The following is a 13,619-nucleotide window of genomic DNA, read 5'->3' on the forward strand; positions in this document are numbered from 1 at the left end:
GGGAAGAGGGGAGCATTGGGAGGGACCGCCTGGGGGATAGCCTGGGGGATAAGGGGATGTGGAGGGGCCTATACACTACAGTACAGGAATTACCATTAATTTTAGAACAATTCATCACGGTCAAAAATAAAAGAAATAATTATGTAATAACAAATATACAATTTTCCTAAAAACAATTTGCACAAGCTGAAGTTTGCTTCAAAAATATTGTGAGTTTTTTTCTGCTTGGCGGCATACGTAACATGTCTGCCCCCAAGTGGACCAGTCCAGGCCTGGTCAAGCCAAACAGCCCATGTGCTCCCGTCCCTCGCGTTATACCATAGTGCCGTGCCATTAGTGAAATATTTTTTTAAATAACATTTTTGTTTTCATAGTAACTGAACATTTTTGACCAAGACTATGTCTGGTAGCATCATCAATCCTTCAGGAGGTGTTAAGAGGAAGAAGGTTACCCTAACAATTAAAGACAAGTTATGTGTTATACAACTTTGTGAAAGTGGCCGTTCGACACAGAAAGCAAGCTAAACTTGATTCTTATATGATAAGAAAAGCAATCCACGCGTCTTCAACCAGTGAGGCGTCACAGGTAAGCCAAGCATCTTCAACCAGTGAGGCATCACAGGCAAGCCAAGCGCTTTCAACCAGTGAGGCGTCACAGGCAAGCCAAGCGCTTTCAACCAGTGAGGCGTCACAGGCAAGCCAAGCACCTTCAACCAGTGAGGTGTCACAGGCAAGCCTGGTTGATACCTGGTTGATGGGGTTCTGGGAGTTCTTCTACTCCCCAAGCCCGGCCAGAGGCCAGGCTCGACTTGTGAGAGTTTGGTCCACCAGGCTGTTGCTTGGAGCGACCCGCAGGGCCACGTACCCACCACAGCCCGGCTGATCCGGAACTTCTCTTAGAAAACCGTCCAGTTTTCTCTTGAAGATGTCCACGGTTGTTCCGGGAATATTTCTTATAGTCGCTGGGAGGACGTTGAACAACCGCGGACCTCTGATGTTTATACAGTGCTCTCTGATTGTGCCTATGGCACCTCTGCTCTTCACTGGTTCAATCTTGCATTTTCTTCCATACCGTTCACTCCAGTACGTTGTTATTTTACTGTGTAGATTTGTGACCTGACCCTCCAGTATTTTCCATGTGTATATTATTTGGTATCTCTCTCGTCTCCTTTCTAGGGAGTACATTTGGAGAGCTTTGAGACGATCCCAATAATTTAGGTGTTCATTAAGCACCTTAGGTGTTCAAGCCAAGCGCCTTCAACCAGCCAAGCGACTTCAAACAGTGAGACGTCACAAGCAAGCCAAGCGCCTTCAACCAGTGAGGCATCACAGGCAAGCCAAGTGCCTTCAACCAGTGAGGATTCAGCAGCTGGCATTCAAAACTAACTGCTTAATGAACTACACAGTAATTTTAAGTGTTAATTTTAGTGTTGTGTTAGTATAGGTTACGTAAATTGTCAAGAATTCTTAACTTCAAGATTTGTGGCATCAATCAAGAAGACAAACAACAGCAAGGTAAGTTGAGGTTTCTAGTTGAATATTTTATAATTATATGTGGCAAGGCACTTCAAATTATGTTGTTTGTGGTATAAAAATAGTTGGAAATGGTCACTTTTGGACTCGGAGGTGAAAATATACGTTATCCGGAAAACGTGATAATCCAGCTGGGGGTCCTTCCCATATAGTCCAGATTAGCGAGTGGAGACAGTATTTTGTTTTTGGGGGGGTTATTTTTTCTTGACTACTTTTCAACACATATTGACCTACAACTTTCACATATTCGAGTACAAATGCCAAACAATATTTATTAAAAGATACAAGTAAATTAATGAATTAGAACTTCCTTATACATTGTCAATAACTTCAACTTCAATTATCTCTAAAACTAGAGTTTCAACATTGAGTCAGCTGCAAAAAAATCCATTTTCTGACCGATTACCACCATTTTTACATATAGTGTGCACTGTTGTCTGTTCTACAATCCTATTAGAATGGATTTTCCATAAACTCTAAATGTTTTGTGTAATAAATTTTGTTGTCTGAATTTGGTGCATATTTCAAATGCCATATTGACAATTTTTTTTACAGTAAACTAAACTGAAAATCTATATTCTAAATCTATTAAAATGGAGATCATATACTATTCTGAGAGTATAACAACACTTAATGAACAATTGGTGATATTTAATATTTTTGCAGCAGATTTGAAAATCTGAAATTTTCAACATTAAATTTTATAATTATTTTTATTTTTCTTGTTTTTCTCAAGTTACGATGATGATCATTTAGACAAAGTTGGATTGCTTGCCCAGTAGATTATGCACAAAAAATTTGAAAGCGTTAGAACAGTTTGAAAAATTTAACTCCTGATGCCATCGGGTCCTGTCGTATATATACGCCATGCACAGTTTAAGGGTTAAAGATCATTTCAGTGCTGAAGTGACAGTTCCTAAATTAATGAAAGGCCCCAAGTCACCCAAACTCCCTCCAAGAATTGTTTTGGATAAGTACTGAATTAAACAAAATAAAACTCTGAAAACTAATCTCAACCATTAAAGGGAAACAGTTTTTTCATTCATTTGCTAAGAAAAAGAACTGACCTAGCACCATCAGCAACATATTGTGAACTAGCAGGCAAGATAAACAACTAAGAGACCAAACCACCAAAGCCAGGGCATTGCTCAAAGTGGCTGCCTCAATGCACGAAATTTGTACTGGTGCATTATAGTGTGTTGATTTATAGTATTGTATAAAATTGTGTGCACTCACCACACTCTGTACCACCTGTCAACAAGAAAAAGTGAGGGTATCCACGAACTCAGCAAAATTACTAATAAAAATAAGTACATTTTGAACCTTAAGCTAAATCCAGTCAAAAGAGCAGCCATGCAATCACACAACAGAATATAATCAACAAATGATTGTTTCAAAGGATTCTCATCACAAGATATAAGGAAAGGTGTTCTTGCAGGTTAGAGATAACTGAGGATATGCAAAAGAAGTATGAAGAAAAAGTACTTAAATTAGAAGAGGACAATGGAGCACTCAGGAGCTAGCTTTGCACTCTAAAAGAAAGTATTCTTCAGCAAGGTAAGATTATTATTGCATTAACGGACAAGGTAACAAATCAGGAAGAACAAATCAAGGAACTAGTGAAAGAAAATGAGGTATGGAAAGTGAAGTGTGGTGACTTTTAAGAAATAAACAAGAAAATAGACTCATATGATTAACAACTCTAAGGGACCCTGAGGGCTAACATAGAGTTAGGTAAGGATCTGTAACTGGAAACTTCATTGACAACTCACATAGAGGAGGTTAATAAAAAACTAGAAAAGTATAAAGAAGAATAAAGGAGATGTATGCACAAGTTGTAAATGAAAATGAGACGATTAAGGAAGTGTGTTTGAAAGTCAAAACCAGAAATGACAAACAAGAAGCGGATATTAGGCAAGCAATTAGGAAAGAACTGGTTACCAACAGTAAACTACAGTAGTACAAAACACTGCAGATAGAAACAAGTCCATAATAATTTTTGGATGTTTATAAAAGGAAATTTCATCTAGGGTGGACAGAGCAGCAGAAGAGACAAAAATCATAGAAAAAATAGTAGGATTAGGAGAAGGCCTAAATTCAAAGGAATATGTCAGTGATTTTAGGAGGATAGGAAAATATGAAAAAGACAAGAACCGCCCCTATGGGTGACGTTTAATGGAGTGAAATATATGACAGAAGTGCTTAGAAATGCCAGAAAATTGCAGTGTGATGAGGATGGCAAATGTTGGTCAATATGACAAGACCTCTCAAAGGAGGACACAGCAAAGCTGAAAATGAACCCCTCATTGAAGCGAAATGTTTAAACGTGGATAGAAATGAAGAAGAAAAGAATTCTTTCTTCTACAAAGTGTCAGGGACTGGGAAGCTAGTGAAATGGCACATAAGACAAAGCAACAAATCATTAAAGGAAGGGGGTGTAAAGAACAAAGGGAGGTTATCTTGAGTCGATTTCGGGGCTTTAGTGTCCCCGCGGCCCGGTCCTCGACCAGACCTCCACCCCCAGGAAGCAGCCCATGACAGCTGATTAACTCCCAGGTACCTAGTTACTGCTAGGTAACAGGGGCATAGGGTTATCTTGAGGTTGTCTTGAGATGATTTCGGGGCTTTTAGTGTCCCAGCGGCCCGGTCCTCGACCAGGCCTCCACCCCAGGAAGCAGCCTCTGACAGCTGACTAATACCCAGGTACCTATTTTACTGTTAGGTAACAGGGGCATAGCGTGAAAGAAACTCTGCCCATTGTTTCTTGCCGGCGCCCGGGATCGAACCCCAGGACCACAGGATCATGTGTCCAGTGTGCTGTCTGCTCGGCCGGCCGGCCCCGCCTGCCCCGGCCCACAGGGAAGGGAAACATGTTCTTGAAAATAATATATACCAACATAGATAGAGTGAGATCGAAAGTATTAGAGTTGAAGGATATAATTCAGCTCAAGGTCCCAGATATTGTAGCATTAACAGAGACAAAACTTGAAGAAAATATTTTAAATGATGTCGTATTCCCAAGAGGCTACTCAGTTTGGAGACATGACAGGAAAACTAGGAAGGGGGAAGGAGTAGCTGTGCTGGTGAAAGAACATCTGAAGGTAAGAGTGTTAATACAGTAATTGAAAACCCTCGAGATATTGACATAATGGTATTGCAGGTCTGCAATCAGTATAAGCTGATAATTTTAAATTGTCTACAGCCCACCAGCAAGCAACACATGGACAAAGGAAGAACACGATGACAAACGATAGGGCCTCGCCTATAGCCACACAAGGCAGACCCCCCACCAGGCAAAGAACAAAAATACAAGAAAATCCCCACAAAAGTACAACATCCCCAGAGGAAACAGGAACCAGCCGCTGCATAGGTAAGCTGGTTGTGCAACACCTTGATGCCCCAACCAGCAACAATACCACTTCCTAACAAGGGCCAGGAAACCCCAGCTGGCCCCAAGGGCGGGGTAAATGCTGAGCAGCAAAAGCCCCTACAGAAATGGCGTCCCGAAGGCACAAGGGAAGAGGAGGAGAGACAAGCACCTACGGGTAGTACTCATAGGGCACTTTGGGAAGGCCGCCCTAAGCGCATGCAGCCCCAGCACACTAAGTACACCTGGCCACCACACCACAAGTCAGCAGAGAAAACCACTAAGGCAAGACACTGTCAGGAAATCAAGGCCAGAGTTGACGACTGTCCCAAATGGCATTAGCCAATGAACTGGAGTAGGCAACTCGGAGAGTCCATGGCTCCCCCCTTCCCCTCTCGAGGATGGAAGGGCTGTGCGGACAAGCGGCGAGGTGTAACATTTGCTTGTTGGCTTGTTTCCTTGGGATTTGGGAGAATTCTGCCTCTCTGTTCGGTTTTCGGTTGCAATTTTCTTACCATGTGGAGTTTTTGTTATGCCTACCTTTCTGGGTGTCTAACCCTGGTCAACAGCAGATTAGGAAAAACCCCAACCACAGGGAAGTTTTCTAGGGGACCATTGCTCCCTGTGCCTCTCTGAGGGGGCTAGGTTCTGGCTCATGGTCCTCCAGTAGGCTGAGCTCCATTGACTAATGCCCTAGTCTAATATATCACATATTAGCCCGATAGCTCCAAGCAACTGAAGGGGCTCCCCACAGAAAACAAGAAAGATCATAACATTATTAACTTATTAGTGATGTACAGTAATGGTATTTTTTCCTGCCACGATCAACCATTACCCACAAGCCATCATCTCCCTTTCCCCTCATCCTCTCTCCCTTTCCCCCATTCCATCATCCACTTGGGATGGACAGTAGAGCGATGGTCTCGCTTCATGCAGGTCACCATTCAATCCCCGACCGGCCAAGTGGTTGGGCACCATTCTTTCCCCATCCCATTCCAAATCCTTATTCTGATCCATTCCAAGTGCTATAGAGTCCTAATGGCTTGGTGTTTTCTCCTGATGGTTCCCTTCCCCTTCCATCATCCACTTGCAGAGGTGCTGGAGCAGCACTCCAGTAACACTGCACAACTGCTAATAGTAAGTCATTTTTAGTCATTACTTATTCAGTACAGATTCAATGAGGCTCTTACAACCATGAAAACATAAGAATAAAATAAGTGACAGAAGCCAGAAGGCCTATTAACCGATAAAAGGCTGATTCTATTTAAAGCCACCCAAACTTGTTCATATTTAAGTTTAACCTATGCTGTAAACGATCCAACAATCCTACATCTATTATGTTATATTAGAACAAAAGAATATAGGACATTGTAAAAGGCCTATTGATCCATACATGATAGCACTTAAACCCCTAAAAACTGAAATGTTTCAAATCAGAATGGGAACCTTTCTTCAATTTATGACCTTTGTTGTTTCAAAGTATTGGATCCAAGCAAAAATAGCACACTAGCTGGACCCAAGGTCAATCCCACCATAACTATATTGTATTTACAAGTGTTGTAGCTCTTCACTACCACATCCGGACCATTCTCACAGTTAACCTGATTACCCGTTATATTTTCTTCAGTAATAAGATCAACAAATCAAAGTATTTGAGGAACATTTTGAGAAAGACATCTGTAAAACTGTACTGTTAACTCAGCTTTGATCTTTTCTGTAAACAAAAATATTTCTATAAATGATGAAATCAAAGCATTTTAATGGAAAACTTTTAATTAAATCAGACTATAATAATTTAAATATTATTCATATTTACAATTAATACTTTTACAATTTATACTTCTAAAATTTGAATTAAATCATGTGTTCTGCAGTAACTTTGGGTCCAAATACTGGATACCCTCAATCTGAATATTAGGAATCACATCTTCAAGGAGCAAACAGAGCAACTTTATGTTATTCACATCATCTAACCCATTAAGATGTAGATGCTTGAGGTTTCTGAAAGAAAAATATAACATTATGGTTAAATTTATAGATTTAAGAATTAGCACAATTCACGAATATGTAAGTGAACTTACCATTTTCATAACTCTCATCTATACTTCGGTTTGCAATAAGTACTCTCTGATCCCATTTTATCTATTTTAATCTCATCATATCTCTCATCATTAAATAGCTTTAATCTTACTGCAACTTAAATCACATCCAATTTAATACATATCATCACCTTTAACCCCTGGGCAGCACTTGTGATTATAGCCTGCAACACCGCCAACCACAAGAAACAAAAAAATAAAAATAAAATTTTTGTTCTTCTAAGATTGTTAAATGTGGTTTCTGATCACAGGAAAAATAATAATAAAATTGTAGGCAACATATTTTGGCCGCAATAGGGCCAAGGAATTCTGGCAAACATGAGGCGCTGACATAGTAAGTGTCCCTCGCCGGTCTCCTCCACCCGCGCTGTCAAGAGGGGGTTGCCACAAAGATACTATTGCCTAATTATTTCATGTCTCTGATTTTTTTCCTTTTTTTCAGTAATATTATTCAATAGTGTGTAGTGTAATATATTTATATAATAAAATGTGTGAACATCACTATACTCAAAAGTATGGTGTGCATATTAGTGATTCAATTATGTTCATAAAACAAACAAATAGTTTTGCTGTTACAGTACTGTATTACACTATATACACACATTATATATAAGTATCTGCATGCTTTGTTCACTATAGCAAACCACTAAGTTGGTATGGTGAGTCCAAACAACAAGAGTAGCTGCCCCACACCAGCCAGCAGCACCTTACTTGCCAACATTCCTCCTTCCACAATACTGTTTGTGCTCTTATTGCACTATATACACACGTTATATATAGTGTCACGTGAATCCCCTGGACAGCAGTGGAACTGCCTTTTCCACTTACCCTCAATGGCTCTGTACTGGAAGTTCACCTCTACACCAGCCAAGATGAGTCATCAGTCCTGCCACCTCTCTGTACCCGCTTCCCCCCCAGGGCCTGGCACGGCCTGGTACGACTCGGAGGCAAGCTGGGCGCCTTAACTAGCTGGTAGTTTGCCTCACAAACAAGCAGTTAGCCGCCTTCAACTAGCAGTGGTGCAGCCTCAACACAAAGGTGCCGCCAGCCACAAACTAGCAGTTTGCTCTCGGCGCTTGTTACCACCTTGTGTAGACACTGGCTGTGACGTCATCACCACTAGACTATATAAAAGGCACCACCTCCCTAGGAAGCCAGTCTCTCTCTCTCTTAGTGCTCTTGGATCACCTTAGCCTCCTGTAATGTCGTCTGCCCTCAGCCTAAGTCATGTGCTGGATGATGTGATGATATAGTAGTTGTCTTCAGCACCACCAGTATTTACTCATTTATTCTGTTCATTGTACTTGTTGCAGACTTATTAATTTTAATATTATTTTGTTCACCTTTGAAGGGTATGATTGCCAAGTGTTCTCAGGTGCCATTTTTGTTCATTAATATATCAGTAAATTGTTTTAATTATTTATTTGATGATTTTCACCTATTTTTACCTGCGATTGCAAGGGCCAATAGCAGCATTTTTGTTTATTTGTGTGATAGAGAGCCATACCACCTTGGTTCAGTATAGCTGTGAGACCCGTCACAATATATATAAGTATCTACATTTTTGTTCACCATAACTTTACAACTAAGCTGGTATGATCTCCAAACAGTATAGTGGCCACAAAAAAAACTGCATGACAAGTGACACAGCAGCTAGCAGACAACAGCCTCACTTCCTCCCTCACCAAAATGCAATCCGTTCTCGCACTTGCCCTCTGTCTATATTGGCTTATTTAATAAGTGCATATGTGACATACTAATTGATTGTGAATATTTTAGTTTATCTTGAACTAAAACTGAAGAAGAAAATTGTGAAGGTAAACTAAAATATTCACAATCAATTAGTATGTCACATATGCACTTATTAAATAAGCCAATATTGACTGCAAGCAAGTGCGAGAACGGGTTGCCAAAATGAATCCTCCCAACACACTCCTTTTGCCATTATTACACTATATACACATGTTATATATAAGTATCTGCATGTTTTGTTCACCATAGCGAACCACTAAGTTGGTATGGTGAGTCCAAACAACAAGAGTGGGCTGCCACACCCAGCCAGCAGACACTACCTCCCTCACCAAAATTGCTCCTCCCAACATACTCATTTTGCTGTTATTACACTATATACACACACACATTATATATAAGTATGCATCTACTTTTGTGTTCACCATAGCAAACCACTAAGCTGGTATGGTGAGTCCAGACAATAAGAGGTTGCCACACAGAGTCAGCAGATGACACCACCTCTCCCTCCCTCCTTACCAAGATTACTCCTCCCACCATACTACGCATATTGCTAATTCTCCCCACAATCCTGCTATTATCAGAATCCTGGTCCTGTAAATGAATAATTTTCCACAAGTTTATTTTGTAAAGGAACACAAGAAGTGTTTGAAGATTCTTACATGGAGGAAACAATGGCAGCGTGCTGTGGCTAGTGCTGGTATCGGATAACTCCTCCTCATCAATGAGATCAGCCGCATATTTGTTCGTTTCCTAAACAATACAGTGACACCTCGACTTACAATTGCCCCGACTTACGATAATTTCAAGTTACGATGTAAATTTGATCGAAAAAATGCGACTCGACTTACTATAGTGTCATCGACTAACGACATTTGTTGGTACACGTTTGGGTCAACCGAGCGCGTGGTTCCGGGTCATGCAGGCCGACCTGCCTCAGTTTACTGGAGCTGCCCGCTTAGTGACGATCACGCCTATAAGAAATTCCATTTTTGTGGTGATTTTTTTATTTTTGAACATAAAACTGAGTATTATATATCACGCCATGGGTCGCAGAAAGTCAGTGGTAAGGTTCAATCTAAGAAAATAGTTGTGAGTAGAGGCAATAGAGGATGTCCCTTTCTCATTAAAAAAATGTGTGAAGTATGGGAAGAACTGCAAAGTTTTGTTGAAAAACTCACCCAGATAAAGCTGTAGCAGGCCGTTGCATTGACCTTTAAATGACAATGTGATGTCTTACTACAGAGAAGTGTTAAAAAGTAGGGAAAAACAAGTGTCTTTAGACAGATTCTTAGTAAGACAAGCAAGCAGTGAGCCGCAAGCGGGTCCTAGTGGTATGCAGGCAAAACATGTCAGAAAGTGTATCCCAGAAAAGTCATCACTGCCTGATGTTATAATGGAAGGGGACTCCCCTTCCAAACAGTAACAACTCTCCTCCTCCCCCCTCATCACCATCTTCCATACGCCATCAAAAGTCCTCCATAAAGGTAAGATAAACATATGTACTGTATTGTAGTTAGAGAAAAGAATTGTATTCAGTATAAAATGTATTTGTAAGTTAATATTTTGGAGGGTGGGGAATGGATTAATTCAATTCCCTTTATTTCTTATGGGAAAAATTGCTTCGACTTACGATATTTTGACTTACGATACTTCTCTGGGAACGGATTACCATCGTATATCGAGGCCCCACTGTATATTCCATGAGCGGCTCATCAAAATATGCGGTAAAGTAGTCCATTTCACACATATCGGGACCTGTATCAGGGAAAAGGTCTGTAATCCCAACATCTGAATTATCAAAGACAGGAATTTGTGGAACCAAATCTGTCCCATCACTCCACACAAAAACACCTGCTGTCTTTCGAGAGGCACTAGCGGCACCACGGCGAGGAAACCGTGGACCAGGAGCTAAAGCAGGTCTAGCAACAGTAGGGGCGGGCAGAGACGGTGACGGAAAATTACCTGATGTTGAGGGTCTTTGTTCATCAGTGTCCCCATGTGGTCCCATGCGGTGCCGCATAGCTGGGCCAGATGCTGCTGACGCGACAAATTGTCGCTTGGCAACACCACACACTCCACCGGCACTAGCAGCAATGACACTATCTTCCGATTCTAAGTCACTAAAACCGGAAAATGATCCACCGTCCTCAGACTCGTCAACCAAAACAAGACGAGTCGAGTTCATGTGCAAGGTAGCACATGAACTGTGTGGTCTGGCACGAAGTGGGGTTGAGTGAGGGGCGAGGAGGCATGGGCGAGATGCTAGGCCTAGCCCTTGTGGAGCCAGCATGTTCACACTCATTGTCGGTCGTATCCACATCTGAGCGCTGTGTGTAGTCATTATCAATGTCTGAGTCGCCAATATCAGAATCATCACCATCTGGGAATAAATTCTTATTAATTTCATCCTTAGTCAGAGGTCACGATGAACACCTCGTTGAGCGGGGTCGGTCGTTGGAACTTGATGCGCTCGCCATGGTGTCCGCTGGGTAACTGAGACCTGTACACAAAGGCGGCCTACGCTGGATTTTTTTTCCAGGTGGCATTTGTTTATGGTCGGATGTGGCTCGCCGATGACTACCACTATCCCACGCGGGGCGTTTCAATTATAGCGCTAGACACGAAAACAGCTATTAATGTATTGCGCAGTTCCAGTTTTGTTACTCAAATCATCTATATATGTATTGTGTGGTCTAAGGATTAATTAGCCGAGTTATTTAAGAGTTACTGTAATTTCACACCTCACTCTAATATTACTGGTAATTAAATAAGAAGTAAAATATAATTAGTGAATAAGAATAATCCATTCTCCTCTCCCAAGACATTGATCATCTGCTTCTACTGTATGATTCCCTTGTGTCATCCTTGACCACCGCTTTTGTTAAATAATTCTCAGGCATTCTGTTAACATGTCCATGCCATGTAAGTGTATTGTGCTTCTCACAATTCCACTCTTTATTTAATTTCTTAATCCCTTTTACTCATACCACAGATCTGATATACATTTAATTAAATTACCTATTACTCATATTAACACCAACTAGAAATGAACAATTTGATTAATATTTGTGGTGTTGTGAGGAAAGAATAAGATTGCAAAATGGTATAAAAAGTTAGTACAGTAAATTGAAAGACTGAAGAGTGTATTTGGATTGTTTGGAGCCAACAAAGACCCATAAAATGAATAGGCATGGTGAGCATGTGAAGAAGGAACTGAACAGGAACAGCACACAAAAACCTGTAATGTATGTGATTTTGGCCGACACTATTCAGAGCATATGGGATTTTTCATGTTTACTGAATATACTGTACTGTAGTTTAGTTACAGCAGTTGAATGCTAGAAATGGTACAACCATGTTGTGATAGGTTGAGATGAGGATACTCGTTACATGCTGCTGGCAGAGTCAGGTAGGACATAGTGCTGAAGGTGGCCGGAAGCAAAGAGCTTGTGCAAAGCTTGGAGAGAAGATCTCGAATGAAGCTGAGAGCAGAGAGCTCAAAAAGAGGCCAGGGGTGGAGAGCAAGAACGAGGGGCGAGACAGTAGTGTTGGAATGAGGGCAAAAGCACAGAGCTCAGATGAAGCCAGGAGTAAGTTTCCTCCGTAGTGTTGCTTGTAGTGTCTGGTATGAGAATTGGAATTAGAATGGCGATGCTATGCCTTCAGTCATCTTTTATCTGCATCTACATGACCTCATGTTGGATCTAGTTTGCTCCTCACTTGGCAGGCTGATCACAATTTGGTCTGATGGGAAACAACCTGCTGGTTAGTTTTGGCTGTCTTAAGCAATTTGTAGAAACCTTGGGAATTTGTTATAGATATCACTAATAATTAGTCATTATGACTGCAGGTACTATGAGTGATTATGAGGATCACTGGGAACCTTTTAGTAGTTACAATAGAGATTCTGGGAAAATATGGAGCAAGTGCATTATCTCTAATGTAACTGCTACAAACTGAAGGGGAATAAATTTGGAAAGAATCAGGTTAAGATGGAAAATTAGTAGATGCTTTGCAGAAGAGTGATGGTGTTAATTCAATGTGATGCTTGTTAATGTGAAGGTATTGTGAATAGATTAATGTACTTTTTGGGTATTTTTAACTGTACATGTACAGTACTCTCATTTTTACTCTGCCAGGTAACATAATATTTTTGAATTGTCTCAAGCACAAGTTAGACCAAATATAAGAGTGAGTCTGAGTGGATATAAATAAGATCTGCATCATGTGACCCAATACACCTTCTGCAGTTTCCTTAATTCTTATGTTATCACCTAACCCCATGAAAACATCAATTGGGGTATTCATGAAGAAAATGCAACTGGTACAGCATGAAACATACTGTACAAGCAATACAAAAAGAAAATAAAGCCGTTTTCATTTTTTCAGGCTTGCTATCAGTAGATGTGTCAAGAAAGTGTTAGCAAATAATGTACTGTAGACGTATTTTGTGGAGACAAAAGTAAAGTTGAGAATACTGTATCATCTATACATCCATTATAATTACCAGTCCAGAAAAAAACAAATAATATTGTGAAAGAAATTTATATATATTGAAATGGAAAAACTATCACTCATTCATTCATTATATAATTTTCACTACATATGTAGGCAACGAGTCACAATAACGTGGCTGATGTATGTTGACCAGACCACACATTAGGTGAAGGGACGATGACGTTTCGGTCTGTCCTGGACCATTATCAAGTCGATTGATTCACAATCGACTTGATAATGGTCCAGGATGGACCAAAACGTCATCGTTCCTTCACCTTCTAGTGTGTGGTCTGGTCAACATTTCACTACATAGTATCATGCAGTGAAAACAAGCACTACCACACACCATAAAAAATATGGTGAAAAGTAGA

The 13,619-nt window shown here is 40.6% G+C and overlaps 1 protein-coding gene across 3 annotated transcripts in view; it reads right to left on the minus strand.

The window, feature by feature from the left end:
• Window positions 1–6,655: 6,655 nt before the first annotated feature.
• LOC123757992 (distal membrane-arm assembly complex protein 2) overlaps window positions 6,656–13,619 on the minus strand; it is a 57,860-nt gene continuing 50,896 nt past the window's right edge. For all 3 annotated transcript variants that reach the window (XM_069338937.1, XM_045742077.2, XM_045742076.2), the window contains one exon: window positions 6,656–6,901. In XM_069338937.1, the coding sequence (XP_069195038.1) occupies window positions 6,760–6,901 (142 nt within the window). In that variant the 3' untranslated portion in view covers window positions 6,656–6,759. The remainder of the gene's footprint in view (window positions 6,902–13,619) is intronic.

The sequence above is a fragment of the Procambarus clarkii genome, chromosome 40, assembly GCF_040958095.1.
Source record: "Procambarus clarkii isolate CNS0578487 chromosome 40, FALCON_Pclarkii_2.0, whole genome shotgun sequence".
NCBI classification, from domain to species: Eukaryota; Metazoa; Arthropoda; class Malacostraca; order Decapoda; family Cambaridae; genus Procambarus; species Procambarus clarkii.